This window comes from Dysidea avara, chromosome 4, assembly GCF_963678975.1.
Source record: "Dysidea avara chromosome 4, odDysAvar1.4, whole genome shotgun sequence".
NCBI lineage: Eukaryota > Metazoa > Porifera > Demospongiae > Dictyoceratida > Dysideidae > Dysidea > Dysidea avara.
Window position 1 is genome coordinate 906,085 of NC_089275.1, and position 18,593 is coordinate 924,677.

Sequence of the window (18,593 nt, forward strand, 5' to 3'; positions counted from 1 at the left end):
CATAATTTTATTACAAGGAATGTTTTACCATTTTGTATAATTTACAGAGTTGTTTTTGACCCATGACACACAAGAGCAGTTATGACCTCTCTGCTTCACTGATAATTTCTTCTCACTCTTCAGCATTGACCACATCACTAGGTAGCTAGTTGCAGATATCTTACAGGCTTAACTATTTAAACATTAATAGGGTCATCTGGGGACTAAAAAATGAGATGGCCAGGAGCACCCAAGTGACCACATTAAAGTCTGGCGTTTAATTTGTTTAGTCTTCACTGTACAGCACACTACCTGGTCAACTACTCTCATAACATTATTCCCTGAACAAACAATAAAACACTGGTCTCATGAACAAGGCACCTAATCAAAGGTGGTTGCTCACACCTCATCATTCATCCTGTGATCTCAAAGAAATACAATTAACTACATGTATGATTGTTGGTGCAATGAATGAACACAACTCCCTAGTCCTGTGATTTGGAGACACTGGAGGGAAGTTAACTACACTAATAGAATGGAAAACTATGCATAAATTTATTGGAAACAAGTTTTGGTAACTTTTAAATACGTATGACGTGGAGAATTGTCCCAGGCTACTTTTCTTCTGTGTGGGATTTTCCCCTAGGTTGCCAGTCTAGATACAACTGCTGAATTGACAAGATGGAAACATTTGGCTCTAGAAATTGCAAGTATTGGTAGGAGGACCATGTGACCTGTTTCCATCCTATGGTCATGTGAGCTTATATTCCACCACCCCTGAACCTTGATATGATCACCTAACCATTTGGTGCCGATACACCACTTCGGTATCAGTAACAATGATGACATTATGTGCCTCTGTGCACTATTATTCTTTATTACAACCAACTTCAACAAATACAGTACAAGAAATAAAAATAATAAATACAATATAAATTATTGTGTAGTGCTTATTGCAAGTAATTGGCAGGGACATACCCTTTAGCCCCTCCTTCATTTTTAACCAACCACCATTCATTGTTTCCAGTTAGATCATGTGCCTCTATCAGCCTCACACACTCTCCCTCCTGCACACTCAGCTCCACCTCACTGCTTGCATCAAACGAGAAGATCACTTGATATTGTCCCTCTGAATCATGTGATCCACTTGTTGGTGATGTCACTAGCGGCTCAGGTGATTCATTAGTGAGATCATGTGATCCATCACTGTTATCATGTGATCCAATGCTGTGATCATGTGATCCACTTCTTGGATCATGTGATACCTCAGGACTGTGTGACCCATCTTTGAGATTATGTGATCCCTCATCCTCATTCACCAAGTCCAGGTACACACTAGGGACATACCCCTCTGTGTTGCCCTTAGCAACCAGCCACCACTCAGAACCTGCACAACATCACCATTTAACTACCTTAACACACAGAGGAGATTGATTATGTGTCATAACCGTACCATTACCTTTTGAATTAACACAATGTAAACAGGAAAAGTTTTACTGGGAAAATGTATCACAGTTAAGGCTTACCAAGTCTATTTGTAGTAAAATCTGTGAGGTAAAGTTGTAAATGTACTAGTAAAATTAGTTCATTTTAGCGGGAAAACTTTTGTGGTTTGCTTTGAAGCCATGAAAAATGCAAAACTTTCCTGTTAACAGTAGGACAAAGACTAGGCCCCAACAAGTCTGTTTTAAACCAGGTACAGTATGTAGACGCCCCCAGCCAGCAGTGGATGTGTGCCTGGTTTCCTGAAATTGATTTGGGATAAGTGTGTGTATGTGTCTGTCCACACACTCATGTCAACAAACAAGATTTAAGCTACACTTGCTACAGAAGGTTTAAGAGGGTTTGGGACACATATGATATGAATACACCACCGTACTGAGATGATGTGATGTTTGATGATCAACCTCTTTTGACTAAAGTATATACTCACTTCCTAGTTGGTCATGAGGTGTTACCAAGACAACAGTGTCTCCCTTGGCAACAGACAGTTCAGCAGTATCCTGAGCATCAAAGGAGTACAGTGACAGATAGAGCTGCCCAACCTGAGGTGACTGGAACATGTACATGTGAGTAGTGAGGTTGATTGTCAACATTCTTCACTTGTTAGAGATATTTGTATACAACTGTTGTTACATATATATTGGTTAATGTGAGGTAGATAACACATCACACATATTGCTAAAGGTTTGAAGTAGATAAGTGCTCAATTGTACAATTAATTTCAGTCCTATAAATCATAGCAGGACACTGTCACAACTACACAGCTTGTGCTGCGTAAATGTGCGTAGGTCAGAAACATTCACATGAGCACAGCTGTTTTTTGAAACACTCCACTAAACAAACATAGACAAAATTTTATTTGCTACCCTGAATATCTCACAAATAAAGATCATAATAAAATACATCAGTTGTACTAAAAAGTTTAGGACTTACATGCTATATAATATGGTTTGTCATCACACACTATGATAGTAGTGTATAGTAGGGACCACAAAAGAGTAGGCGTGGCCCACGAAACTATATCACCCAAAAAACAGCCTCAATTTCTCTTGACAACAATCAGGCAGTACTGGTGAGGTAAAACTAAGCCCAAACAAGCTTTCAGATCAACCTGAAACGCTTTCAACAAGTTGCTATGGAATTTTTAAAATAATTTATTGGGGCGAGCCTGACCCCATCATGCTTTTAGCATCTGTCTAGTTTTCTACTGACTGAGTAAGTAAGTGAATGACTGACTAATGTCTTCAGACAAGCGTAACTTGATAACGGCTAAAGCTACAGGCTTGATCACTGTTTGACGTCGCTTCGGCCCGACAGGTGCCTTTTGGCATACAGCAGTATGTACAATGCATTCTTCATGGACTTACCAGTGTCCTCCTTTGTGTCCCATTCATCTTTGCTGACAATGAAAAGTGTCAATTTGGTGATAGCACGTGATGGCTTCCCTTCGTAACGGAAATCGTCTGTATTTGTCATAGTGGCTATTTTGATATCAGAGGTGCTTTTCAAATAGCTCTTGATTCATACTGCTGTGTAACGGGTTGAACATAGCCGACAGCAAAGCGTAATGGATACTTCACTTTCAGACGATAATTGATATAACTGGGGCGCGCGGCACCATTTCTTTCTTTCGGTATGCATGGATTGCAGAGGTGCTTTTCGAACAGGTCTTGATTCGAAATACTGTGTAACAGGTTGAACATAGCTGACAACGAAACGTAATGGATACTTCACTTTTCAGACGATAATTGGGGCGCAGCGCCATTTCAGATGCGGGTTCACCAGTCATAATTATTATTTACCAAAAAAAAGTTAACAAACAAGTACACAGAAAATTTGGAATTTTCAACTAGAGTAGGGACCATAGCACATCGATAAAAAGTACTGAACAAGCTGGAGTAGTGCATGATATTAAATCACAGTAAAACAATAAGAAGTGTTATATCCCTACTGTGCTCAAGATACCATAATGGAAATGCACAGTAGGGATATAACACTTCTTATTGTTTTACTGTGATTTAATATCATGGACTACTCCAGCTTGTTTCAGTACTTTTTATCAATGTGCTATGGTCCCTACTCTAGTTGAAAATTCCAAATTTTTCTGTGTACTTGTGTAAGAAAGTACAATGTAGGACTATCACTTTTAAAACTGTTCATTGAAGAAATATACTCTCAAACCATTGAACATCTATGCAGTGCTGGTCATGCACCCATCTTGTAATAACAAAAAAAAAAATTGAACTAAATATTGCTGTGTATGAGTACTACATACAAGTTAGTGTTCTCACCTTCACAGTACGCTGATCCTCTCCATCGATGACATCAGTAGTTGACTTGTTTCGTTTACTGCTCCCTCTAATAGGTAGTGTAGTAGATGAGTAACTCTCAGTAGGTGAGACCACCAAGTGTGGTCGTGATGAAGTGGCTACTGGTGACTTGATGACGTGTGAGCCAAGCCATGATGGGACGACTGATAATTGTGTTAACTGGTGGCATGCCTCTTGTAATAGCTGACTGTGCAGCTCCACTAGCCCCACGCCCTCCTCTGACGATGTCACTGATTGCAGGAGCCCTGCCCACTCCAAGTACAGTTGGTTGTGTGCACGTAACAATACAGCAATACACCATGATACCATTTTAGCCACTTTGGTACGAAACAATGGCAGCTCTTCTAATAGTTGAGTGTTAAGAGCTTCATAATTACGTTTGGCAGCCGTACACTGTTCATTGAGCTGCTTCAGTTTATCAGGGTCTTTGTCCTTTGTCTTCTCCAGGGCATGTTGGAGATGGTCATAGTCTAGTAGTTTATCCTTCCTCTTAGCTATTAGTGTGGAGGGACCCTGGAATAGTGTTAATAACTGCTGGAGGGGTTGAATGACATGGTCCTGTATGTGAGCCAGCTATAGATAGAATAATACACAAATTATGAACACCATCTGCTACTTGGACCCCTATAGGTACAGAGAACCCTTAAAGGATACTCTAATACATTCATACGTTAGGGACACAATAACACAACACAACACAATTTCTGATGTACAACGTATGCACAAACAACCAATATCCACAGCTCAGCTGTAGTATCATATATTGTACAATAAACTGTCAAGGCCATTATGTAGTTAGGGTGAAATATCGCATACCTGAGTGTCTAATTTTCAAAAATTTTCTGAGGGGGGCATGCCCCCAAACCCCCCTAGAATGCTCATGCTTCGCATACTGTGTAGCAACTCCTAGTTACTATACTTGTATTGCCAGTACACATTATACATTAATTACATGTCTTGATTGGTACCAGTGTGAATCCCTCTTAATGCCAGAAACCGTCTAATAAAGATACGAGCAAGAACAATTGTGACTTGCTGAGCAAAAACCATCTGTTTTTGCACATTCTCAAACTCCATTTTATTGTTTCTCTGTTATCTAGAGTAACAAAGGAGTGGATAGCCAAAGTGTCAGCATATTGTGATGAACAGTCTTGGGCCACACAGTTGGAACAAGAATAAACTCGATTTGTACAACAACAATACAATTATGGCAAATTACACGTGCTTATTTAATCAATCGTAAGTCACACCTGAAATAAGCTACAATGATGGGATTTGGCTCAGTCTGTTTGCCATGAACTGGCACATTGATTAAGGTATATATAGTGTTTCTCTGTATGTCTCCATGTGGACAAAGAAGGCCATTCCAACAATGAAATGATGACAATAAACTTTATTGCTACTTCATGAATTGTAAATAAGTACCCATAACTCATGTAACATATGCTGTACGAACACGAAACAAAAGATTTTCTTACTCCACATGAACAGGAAAATCTGGTGGTATATATGTTTTATTGATTTGAGCTTTGTTTCAGTACATAACGAAACAATTAAAATATTCAATGTAGCATGCATATTTTTTATCCAGTTTATTTAGAATTTTGCAAAAATGGCTGGTTATTGCTCAGTGGGGATACGAAGCTTAAAAATACACTAAGTAATGAATCTGTCATGAATGTGTAGCCAATAGATGTTGTTGATGTTGTTATAGTAGAAACCCATCACACAAACAGTAGACCCTCAAAATTGGAAACGAATGTTCTATTATAGTATTTTAATACTAGTGTATGTTCTACTAGAGTATTTCAACAGAGTTCTGTGTATATAAATGTATGGGCTTCAGTTATCTGAACATTTTTATCACTATCTAAGAACAAAGGGGTTAAGATAACAGAGGATCCGCTGTAGTAAACACATGTTTATTTCTTTGATGTCATAGACCTCCATAGGACACTAACGAACTACACACACACACTGACAGCTCACATGATACTTCATCTTCTCTTGTAATGTATTATTGATAATGTCATGGTAACATTCCACTAGTGAATTTGATTGGTCCTCTTCATCTGACCACGCCTCCTGTATTCCTTGTACCAAGTTGACATGAGCTTTCCATGTTTCCTGTAACTGATCCCCCCAGGCTAGTGTCACTCGGTACATGCCCTTCACTAATGCCTCTGATTCCATATAATGTCCCTCCTCTTCATCGAACTTTACATCAACTGTCTATAAAGAAAACACTTCATTTAAAGCCCACCCTTCCTGTTTGTACCATAGTGAATCCAATATCATAACATAGAGACAATAGAGGTTACCCATTTGACGTCACACTAAAATTTACAGTTATCTTTGTGAATGTGTGAGGCAAGAGTGAGTTACAATCCAAAGAACTCTAGTGAAATACAGTAACAAAGCTGTGGTCCATTTGTTATGCTATTCATTGCCTAGTACTATCGCTTTGCAAATAGAAGAAACAGGGATATTAAATTTCAGCTGTTTGCTGGCTTGTATCGCTGAGTTAACCCAGTCCCCTTTAGTCCTGCTCTTCAGTTGGCTATTAACATAGGTGACTCACTCAATGTAGTAATTTCCCTAAGTCTTTCTTATAAGCACAATCACAAAAAGTTTCATTTTCTCACACTCACACTGGTCCCACTGATTTGTATCTCAAAAGCATGGTGTCTAGTAACCGTTACTAACAAATGATGTAAATGGATGACCTCTATAATGTCCTGATTATCAACCTTTCCTGATTTTTCAGGTCAGTACATGTAACAAGGGATAGTTTGGGACCTTAACTAAATACCTGGTGTCCTCAAACTAGTGTCCACTTTAACAGGTTCCAGTATACGTACATTGTGAACAACACTAAAATAAAACATCCTAATAGAGCAGTCACTGTTATTCAACAGTAGAGCAGCTAACAGTGTACCGTACTTGCTACACTAAATAAAATAAGAGCCCACCTACACTTCAACCACATTACCTTATGTCTGAGGCCAGTCATTTGTGTGAAGGATTGTTTTACTCTTGTCATCTTCTTTCTTACTGAGTGAAGTGATATTCGGCTGCCGATACTTGGCTCTGCCCCTCCTGTATACTTGTCCACTGTATGAGGAAATGTGGTACTCTATAAATACTGCACACCACTTGTGTAGTCATGGTGATATAACAATTGTATATCTTACAGCAGGTTATGTGTGTGGAGTCCAAATTTTTGCAAATTAAAGTTTTTAGCAAAAAATTTCTGCTGACAAGCTGATTTCTTATTAAGTAAGCGGACTTGTAACTTTGTCATAGTATCCAAAGAGATGCATAGAATTATGGAAAAATAATTTGCATCTCCCAGATTTCACAATTGCAGAAAACTTATGTTGGAGGCTGTTTACACAGCTTCATGAAAGTATTGACTTCACAACAATAACCCACTGTATAATAGCAAGATAGATTCCACTGGTCATGTTCATTGATGTCCTCATTTCTCTTCAGTGAATTCAGTTACATATGCCAGTAGTCAAAATATTTATTAAACTCTTTAAACACTTGAAATGTTTAATAAAAAGTTGGTTTTAATTACATCAGAACAAAGTAAGTTATGACGGTTTAAAATACCCTTATACAATAGTCAGGAACACACACACACGCACGCATGCACGCACACACACACCTGTTAACAACATATCACACCCTTGTATTTAATTATCACTGATTAGCACATCACTAACTCACCAAGGTCTTTACGTCTCTTAAACTCATTGATACGAGAATTAGCACCGACCATTGCATCATGTCCCCGTTGTAAATGTGACCAATCGGGATGCTCCTCGTCAGTCTCCTGTGACACCCCCCAAATATGTGTTATCATTGGCAACACATTAAAGGACACACCTTCTGTAATTCACCAATCAGGAGAGGGTATTTTGTGATGCGTTGAACTGGCTTGATAATTAACGACAACAAGTCCCAATAGTGATTGTTGTCCTCTGGCCTGATTGGATATAATAATTATTGTCACAACATATCAGGGAACAAATATTTCTAGCACTTTACAGTACAGTTGAACCTCTCTATAGTGGACACTTGTCAGCTCTTATTTAGTACAATAAAGAGGCTGACCTTTAAAAATGTATGGAGGTAAACAGGTTGCGATTAACTTATTATGGAGATGTTACTATCATCAAGAGTATATAATAGAAACCAAGAGTATCGAACGGGTGTATTACCCCGTGATTAATGATTGCATAAAGTAACATGAATATTTCAGTAATTGCTCGTTTTCATTGCCATTAAGGGTTGCTGTGTTTAGCCCAAATCAGCCACTAAACCAAGTGAAGATATGATAGTGTTAAAGGGAATTGGCTAATGTTAAAGTTCTGGTACTGCCAAGCGGATCCCTGAAGGCGTGGCAACACGCTCGTTTGTGCAACCGTTGTTTTAGCAAGCTGGAGTTATCTTGGGTCCTTACTACATTTTCCTTGTACAATAATTGTTGAATACTTGGTTGAATAACACAGAAAACAGGCAAAAAGACCCATTGCCATGTACGCATTTCAAATTACTATTTCGCATAAACAAATAATTACTGAAATATCCGTGTTACTTTACGCAATCATCAATCACGGGCTAATACACCGTTCGACACTCTTGGCTTCTATTATATACTCTTGCTATCATGTACAATCTGAGAGTAGTTCTACTACAAAGACTTTTGAGGATGTACCAAAGAAATTCCAAAATATAAGAAAGCAAAAGTGACTGCTTTATTAGAGTATATTAGAGTGTACACTCTATTAGAGTGTACACTCTAATAGAGTGTTTTTAACTTGTAGCTGACTTATCGTCTTCATTTATTTGACCAAGTTATGCTCTGGGCACTATATAGGACAGCCTAAACACTAACAATGGTTGATGTTGGTACACAAAATGAAAGAATCAAGTATGCTGTGTTTAGGAGACACACAAGTTAAAGATTTATCCACACACACACACACACACACACACACACACACACACACACACACACACACACACACACACACACACACACACACACACACACACACACACACACACACACACACACACACACACACACACACACACACACACACACACACACACACACACACACACACACACACACACACACACAAACTCACATTGCACTTATAAATGTTTTCTGTATATTCGAACTAAGTTCTGGATTCTCTAAATACTGGAATGAAAACATATTATGGCACATCACTTAGCAACATACAGTAAATGGTCACCTTTTCGAGGGTTGCCATGGCATCCTCATTATTACGACAATACACTCCATATACGTTACAAAGACGAGACGAGAAACTATTGAATGTTTTACCTGTGTGAAACAATAAGAATAATTACATCACTGACACAGATAAATACATGAACACTTGCACATTATACGTTGTAAAGTTCTCAAGGAATTTTGTCTTCATCGTCAACACTACCCAAACGTGGCCATAAACATATACAAATGTATAATTATGTATGTCAGTGTATAATTATGTATTTCAGTGTATTGATATAAGTTACAAGTTTATGCATGATGCATCTCTTACACACATAAACAAAATGAATGTCTTATTAGTCAAACAATATTGTTGGCACTTAGCAAGCCTCAAGTGTGGAATAACAAATTTACTATGAACACACTCCTGTAACACCAGAACGTTGACAAATAATACAACAACCACTCCCTTACACCAGCTTGCAAGTCAAGCCATACTTGGTCCTTACCAATTTCCATTTGATCGGTCTCCAATTTAGCTAGTAAATCTTCAGTGACCTTGACAACATCACCAAGGTTACCAAATAGTACATTAATGTCAAGTCCTTTAATCTGTAACCACATGTGTTGTAACCATGACTACCATTAGGGGAATACCTGAGACATGGCAGGCATGATGTCACGATAACAGATTGACATGTCGTTAAGGTAGACACGTTCCGTCTCCATTAACTCGTCAAGTCTTTTCTGTCTCATCATCTCCTTGACAACTTTTGGATCTTCTCGAGGTGGGGAAGGTGGACGTGGCATTACTAAGACGATGGTAGTCATGGATACAATACACTAACAACACCTTACCAACACTGTTCTTAATTTGAGTCTGCTCCTTGCGTTCAGCTAGAAAATAAGAACACACAATGTACCATATAATACTATGTGTATTAGTAAGTTGAGGATATATTAGGAGGTATACACTAACAAGAGGTCTTACAGGGGATGTTCAGGAATTACGTGTGCAGAAATTGTGCACCCACAATATATTACACCCACAATATATTAGAAACTCGCAACCAGATTTTCCTGAGTTCCAATATTAGTCGACCTTTTTCTACAACTGTACTTGTGACTGCTACATGTCTCTACACAAAAACTCCTTGTTTAGGTTATTAGTTTAGAAATCATTGTAGAATGTCCCACTCTTTATCCACTACCCACTCATTACAAATCCCAAGTACTTATATGCATACATGTGACTAGGGAATGTCTCCTATAAAACTTCTATAGAGCAAAGCCATACAACTCACCCCTTAAATCTTCCAATTGCTGCTCACACAACTTCACTTGTTTATGATGGTCGTCAAGGGAACCCTCCAACTTATTACGTTTCTCTTCTGATGTGGACACCTATTACAGTTCATGACATCATATGTTGCCATGACAACCACATCATACCTTTAACAAGGCTTCAGCACTACGTAACATTTTCTGTTCCAGCTATAGTAACATGACATAAGAAATTATAAGTGTATGGTATTGAATCATACTACAACTTTGTAGGTATAATGTTATTGCACGGATACCACTTTTGATTATTATAGCGGTGTATGGTTTCCAAACTTACACAGCAGATAGGTGACTGTTCTGATAGAGTTGCCTGACTGCTCTATTAGAGTATCTTAATTTTCTAAAGCTTGCATGTCAGATCCTTAATTTGGTGGGTGTGAAGTATTAGCTGTCAATGGTCCACGTACTGTATGAAGCCTATAAATGGTTCCCTAGTCCCCTCGGATATGCAACATTACAGAGAAATTATTTTTGCCAAACTTTGCAATCATAAAATTAGACGTGCATGCTCTGAATGGCTTTTTTGCAAAGCTGCTCTAATCTATGGTGTGCCAGGATATTAGTACCACCCAAACAATTGAAACTACAACCTAAAGAGAGTTCGTTTTTTAATATGATGAACTCTTGCTACAACCCTGCACATAAAAATGTACAGTGGATTATACAAAGTCTATGCTCACAGGAAGCAACGTGGCCCTTTAAAGTACAAGGCAGTGTAATAGCTAGAGTCACATTTATCACTTTACAATCATAACATAATCCTCTGAGAACAGGTGCCATGTACGTGTAGTAAAACGCCATAATTATGAGTACTGACGTACATGAAATTCATACATATACTTCTTGCATGCTACACATGACATATATATTGGTGATATGTAGAATTTTACAAAAGGCAACTATGCCACCTGGGGGGGTGTACGGTTGGTACTGAGATTATTGCAACCAGGTGGCCATGTGATAATTGCGATTACTGTCATATGTCATGTAGTAACATCAACACACACACACTACACACACACACACACACACAATACACTACACTACACTACACTACACTACACTACACTACACTACACTACACTACACTACACTACACTACACACACACAATACACTACACTCACACACACACAATACACTACACACACAATACACTACACACACACTACACACTACACACTACACACAATACTACACTACACACACACACACAATACACTACACTACACTACACTACACTACACACACACACACTACACCACACACACACACACACACACACACACACACACACACACACACACACACACACACACACACACACACACAGAACATGTACTTTTTGTATAATACAAAAGTTCATACTTAATGAAGTTAGACAGCACTAGAGATTGCTAGATGGCAAAGCTTAACAGTGTAATGTTACATTGGTAACTACATCTGCATGTTCTGTTATTGAAACAAATTCTGTTATAAATTTAGTTATGTTAGCTCTAAAGCATTTAAACAAGACACTGATACAGTTTCTCATCTAGCAATTATGCTAATTAACATGTAACAATATTGCACAAATGGTATTGCAGTTTTCAAAATAGCTGAAGTACTCATTATTGTACATCATAATATATTGCATACAGGCGATGATATCAATACTGCCCAACTCAACCTGGATGTTTGAACAGTTTCCAAGAGATTAGTTATTCAGTTATGTGTGAGAAAAATAATAACTGAGTACTGGCCTGATAAATGTTTCAAATGCAGACAGGATTAAAATTAATCCTGAGGTAGTCACTAACTTTAATCACAGCACATGTACAGTAACTGTCTATGTTTTCAATACTAAGGTAACCATCAGGAGTTGTAAGCTGATAAGAACCCCTACAGGCAGCATAAATTATCTGATTAAGGCATATTAATTTCCATGTTACCTAAACTGCTGTTTGTAATCATTTCTGGTATAAACCATTAATTGTGTTACTAGTCACTACAGAATCAGTACAGGTAATACACTGGACACAGTCACTCTTTATGATGGGATAATCACAACAGATTTACACAACAAAACTATTATGGCTGGTTGATACCACACTCATGCTTCACAGGTACACTAGAGACAACACGGTTATTGTATTCATTTGGGATGGTCTCCTGAACACATTTGACACTGTCTACCTGTCCAGTAAATTAAAATAAATACAAAATATATAAAAAACATTGTTATGGTCATGTAATCAGACTTACAGAGTGCAGAGGTCTAATGTAAAAAAATAAAATATATAAATTACTCTGAAAAACATTTGAGCCTTCTTATTATTTTAGTGGGCCTAGAGCTGTTAACTATTTGCAGAGAATCTCTTCTCACAAGATTTGTAGTAGTGTTTGAACAGTTGTGTGGGAAGTGAGCATGACTATAGCCGGCTTGGAGTTAGGGTTCACTTAACTACTACACATGATGCTAGTCATACACAATGCCATTCCAACACCAGTAAGTGTCAGTGTAAGGAAACTGGTGGTGTTACTCAAGAGAAATGGGAAAATAGTTTAGCTGATTCACTACGTGCACCTGTAGCATGCCTATCAACTTGTCAGTATCGTGAATGATACCCAAGTTAGTTTTCAAGCACGGAAAAATATAGGGAACTAATCTTGTGTCAAATGAAGACAGGTTGGGACAAAGTACAAAGGAAGATGTGGCTATAGATATACAATAATGATGGAATAGCTTCTTTCTTGAAACCAGTGTGACAGTGCAGATATACTATGAAATTCATGGTGAGGTAATGTGGTGTTATGGACTTTTCACACTAAACGTGCATTGAATGCGGATCCAGCTGTGGTCAGACTGAGAGTGGATCGAATGCACATCAATCCATTTCACACTACGTTTGCAGTAACTGAATTCAATTCGCTTTCATAGCACGTGAATTAATCACTCAATTATGTAACAAAAATTTAAATGGCGTCAGTCATTGTACTACCTTCTTCGTGGAGTCACAAAAGTATTCGTAGCGAGGAATGTGATTATTACACTTACAAAGCGTTGGGTGCCAAGAAGCTGGTTAGTTCTTATGAGGAAACCTGTACCTGGCACGATGATTTCAGAAGGGTATGCTATCCTTTGATACTCACTCATGGTCACCATATCACTTCCACAAGCCGAGTATAACACTAGGTATGTCATCACTTAAGTCTTGGCACAATGGCCATGCTTTGCATGAGATATCTGTAGACTGTACACGCCCCCCCCCGCTAATACGAATTAACTCCGACCAATTCACTTCTAGAGGTGGATTGAAATGAAGCCGGATTGAATGCGCATTGTGGTCAATCTGGCTCAGGTGTGAAATCGTCTGATCTGGCTTTGATGCGCATTTTACGGTAGTGTGAAAAGCCTTTAATGCTCACAAAGATGTTACAACTCCATATGTCCAGTATAATGGATTTTGGCTGTTGAAGGGTTGAATTTTTTAGTAGCAAAATGGAGTGTTAATAGTTTATCACAATTTTGTTGACACATTATGAAATGCTGTCATTCAGACTTAATCAATTAGATCAGTTGTTTAATGGAAAATCTTAACAGTATAATGTCGGTAGGTTGGCACATAAACTTTAAAATATTAACAGAAATCATGACAAAAGCAAGTAAGAAGTGTGGTCTTGACAAAACAGCAGTTCAATTGCGGCCATAGTGTTTATGAGCTGAAGATATTTGTAGGTAAACAGACTTGTGTTTAGAAGTGTATAACAGTATATCACTAGTACTGGGTAGTCATGGAAGCATACTTGATCATTACTATGACGTGTTACTGTAACTGTGAAGTGTTGTGTGGATAGATGGTATGTAACAGAGAAGTGGCCATCAAAGGAAGGTTAAGCTATCTCAAAGTAATCATGTTCCACACACTAACACCCACAGCAACCAGGAGAAAGTAGACCAGATCACTTTTATGTCTCATGGATTCAGCTTTTTTTTCTTTGAAACAAGTACAAGTCATGTGATCCACTAGAAAGATTGCTACTCCAAACAATGTGTCCACATATCGTACAATGTGCAAAAAGGACAACTTGAATTTATTAACACAACTGCAGAAGGTCTGTACTACAGTCTGTTTAGAGTTGTTAGTATAACATAGCTACCAGTTACAAAGATATAACCTAGCTACACACAATCACCGCTACCCAAACGTAAAACACAATTGGCAGCTAATAGCAAAAAGAAAATTCTCTGTGTTCTTAAATTACACTGGATGTTGTGCACTAGCACAACAGATAATTAAGAGCTTTAAAAATAAAATATGCAGAAAGTCGGTTTTATAATAAAACATAAGAACCATGTAACAGAGAGTGACGTCGTTGCTTTGTTTTACACATCAAATTTCACCTCAAAATTTTTCACAAAACAAACTACATTACCCTAATATGAAGCAAGGTATTAATATCTGATGAGCCTCACTGTTTGCTACAACTACTAGTGTAATGTCAGTAGCACTTAAAGCACTTCCAACCTCCTCTGCTTGTAATCAGTGAAGAGCCAAAATTTCTACCATCAGATAATGTCCTCCACCCTAAGGCTATCTGAAGTCATGACAACCAGTCAGAGTGGAGGTTACTATGATTATCACCATGGTTACCTGCCACATGAAGACCTACTAACAGTTACTGTTCAAGTGTGTGAAGCCTGTGATGTGACAAGATGGACTGATTATCATTTATTAGTGATATGAATAATGTTATCAGTATATTTCAGAGAACTTGCATAGCATCCAGATTTACCTTATATGGAACACCACTAATAGTGTTGAAACCTCACCAACCACACAGGCCACCCTACATGCCTGCTTAGTGGGCTTCTGTTGTTATATTCTTATTAAACAAATTCACTAGTAGAACTGTGCAGCAAGTAAGAGAAAGAAGGAACCTCAATTGGCATTTGGCAAAGCAATTGGCAAATTGCTAGCTTGAAATGCTAGCAATTTGCGCCTTTGGCACTTATAAGCTCCTGATTTATGTACTAAGGGATACTTTGGACCTTTACTAACTGTCCAGGGGTGGACCAAGGGGAGAGCCACAAACAGGTTTAGATCCAGACCATTAAAATGGGGAAACCACTCTGAGTAGCTAGTATATTAGTAGTAGTACAACCTGTTATAGTTGATGTACACACATAGCAGCAATCAAATAATCACCTCTCAGTGTTCACTGTTGAATTTTACCATTTAGGCCCATTGAAGAAAGTTGTGAAATCTTAAAAGGCTTAAACTGATAATTATTTTTAGAGGCACTTAGTATGCACGAAGGTGCTGGGTGAGTCAGTATTTAAAATGTCAGTAATTCTTGACTCAATATCCTGAGCAATGAACCAATTTACTGTATATCAAAGTGACAAGCTAGCAGGAGGGCACTTGGGGCCATGCTGGATCTGCCGTTGGTAACTCCACATTAACAGGTTCTATTGTAATATGGACAACTTGAGACCAACCAATGATGTCCTGACTATCAAGGTGTCCTGATTTTCCAGGTGAGTTCTAAGTATGTTAAAGCATCCATTTATCAAGAACACTGCACAACACCAACACAAGGTGATAGTTCAACAAAACCACAAGGGTAACCTCACAAAACTGACCTATTAAAATGTGGTAGCTAGCAAGTACTCTAATAGTAACACATAGGTGATAAATAATTGTTGGGTTACATGTAGATGTAACAGATGTACTGCAACAACAAGAGGTGATTGGAGAATCAAAACTTGGCAGCATGACCAGTAATTGTAATTCCTGGCATGTACTATTGATAACTACTTGTTTATACACACAATCTCATACACACGCAAACAAGGAACCTCTATATAACGATGAACAAATTAAAGTCCAGAGGAAAATGCACTGATCCAGACTGGCACCAAAAACCTTGGTCCTTAAAGTGGAAGTTTTATCTATTGTGTCCTTAACTTGGAGAGTCAATGTTTCATGCACACATGTATGAACACTATGTCTAGTACAATGTAGTTATAAGTGTCACTGTCTGAAGACCTAACAACGTGCTGTGCTACATTACACACACTCACCGCCAACTTTGACAAGAGCTCTTCAATCTCCAAATCTATTTGAGTACAGTCCATCACCATGGAGACAGCCTGACCACGTTTACGTGGTCTAGGCACAGCCATCGTATTGGACCTGGTCTTCCTGTCCCCAACACCTACATCGATCGACCTTGCCATGGTAAGGGGTCGTTGTTTACTAATACGTCTCATTGGAGGTTTGGGTGACTCAAAGTCTGGTGTTCTTGGTCGTCGTGGTGACTGACGATGACTTGGTGAACTTGACCCAGGAGGACAAGGTGCCGACCTCTTGGGCACTCCTGGAGATGTCCTCCTGCGTGGAACCGGCTTAGGGGCTACAAAAATACCATATTAATGTTTAATACACTGCTGCTAATTTACAAGATAAGAATTAAACACATGTACAGGCCAGTGAGTACTGCAAGTGGTCCCAGTATACATGCATCCATCCAAGGCCCTCATAATTTCTATTACACAATAGCAGCTGTAAAAACATTTATAGTAGGTATGTGAAGCCTTGTGAGGAATGGAAAATGTGAGATGTGGGCTTTGCATTTAGTGCGGTAAGCATCTACAAACAAGTGTTGGTCATGGAAACATAGCCAGTACTACAGAAACCCACTGGAGAGAGAACACAAGTAAGGAATGCATGACAACAGTAATTATATTTTCAACATTTTCCCTCAGGAAATCTTACGCACCACTTGACACAGATGATTTCCTTGGCTTAGGTTGAGGTGCTGAATTCTGTTGCTCTGTTGGTGAGGCTGTTGATATAACAACAGAGGGGATCTCCCTGGGGGCTGCTTCTGATACTGGTAGAGGTTGGATGACTTGCACGAATGATGCGGGGAATACCCCAGTGTTGTCGTCACTTGTACGCCCTTTCATCCATCCCTCTCCTGCCCATGACACCAACTCGATGAGGTCACCACGTTCAAACTGCAAATCATCATGGGAATCACCATGGAAATTACACAATCCACGAGCATAAGGTTTCCCGGAGCCAGCAAGTACTGATTCACCATCTTTGGACGGTAGACCAACTTCTATCTTCACAAACTGTTGTGGGAATATTCCAACATTTCCATTCAGTTCTCCCTCCAACCAATTGGCATCAATCCTCCTTAGTAGTCGTATCTTAACACCTTCAGAAAAGGATAATTCGTCCTTCTTCTCTCCACTAAACGTGTACAGGGCTCTAGCACAAGGTTGGATCTTACGACTTACTCCATTTACAGTAGGACTATTTCGAGGGCTTTCTGTGGCGGGTTCAGGTGTTTGTGTCGGTGACTTGGCCGCTCCAGCTTTAATAGTGCTACGCGGCAAAGGCGGGACGGAAGGTCTGCTTCTTTTCGCGGTGACAAAGTTCACAGGAAATATTCCAATCACAGAACCGACTTGTCCTTTACTCCAATTTTCGTCCACTTTTTCTATCACTTTAATAGTATCGCCTTTCTTGAAACTTAGTTCGCCATCATCTTCCCCACTAAAGTTGGCGATAGCTACCACCTCAGTGGCCGCCATCCTCCCCGGCTACCGCTTTTGACACGACACTACTGTGTTTTATTTACCACCAAATGAAACTATAAGAAATTTCTCGTGACTTGTAATTATTTCAGTAACTGGGCGCGCGTCAGCCATGCCCTCGTGCCATCCGGTTCATAGGTTGGAGACCGTTTGGCAGAAAATGACAACCCAAGACAGGCCGGCCAAGTTTCATTTGACTCCTCCCTTCACACTTAGCCCTCTGCTTCAGTCCAGTCAGTATTTCTTCTGACAGATTAATTGTGCCAGAATGTTTTGGTTAGCCGGTTTTTTTCTGAAAGATGAAATATTGTCTGCAGTTTGAAAGATGAAATTTGACAATCGAAAAGATGTAACGAAAATTTACGGAGTCTATAATTTACTAATTTTACAATTACTGAATTTTACGGAGATATTTGAACTGAAATTTGTCTTGAAAGATGAAAATTAATATGCATTGGCAGTCATATTTCTGAAAGATGAAATATGGGCAGTCATCTTTGAAATTTCGTAGACTATTTTAGCTCGTTAGCTACCTACCCCTGGGTCGGACTGAGAATTGCATGGGTTCCTATACCGAAAGACTG

General features: G+C 38.9%; 1 protein-coding gene across 1 annotated transcript; it reads right to left on the reverse strand.

The window, feature by feature from the left end:
- Positions 1-822: 822 nt before the first annotated feature.
- Positions 823-18,081, reverse strand: LOC136252667 (rho guanine nucleotide exchange factor 38-like). Its single transcript, XM_066045211.1, has 16 exons — positions 17,181-18,081; positions 16,483-16,814; positions 10,525-10,566; positions 10,377-10,476; positions 9,931-9,969; positions 9,730-9,884; positions 9,582-9,684; positions 9,089-9,180; positions 8,978-9,033; positions 7,707-7,806; positions 7,548-7,653; positions 6,805-6,926; positions 5,802-6,044; positions 3,774-4,385; positions 1,913-2,033; positions 823-1,366 (listed from the first exon to the last, which is right to left on the reverse strand). Exons 1-16 carry the CDS (start codon positions 18,004-18,006, stop codon positions 930-932), a joined length of 3,486 nt encoding a protein of 1,161 aa, XP_065901283.1. The 5' UTR covers positions 18,007-18,081; the 3' UTR covers positions 823-929.
- Positions 18,082-18,593: the final 512 nt, after the last annotated feature.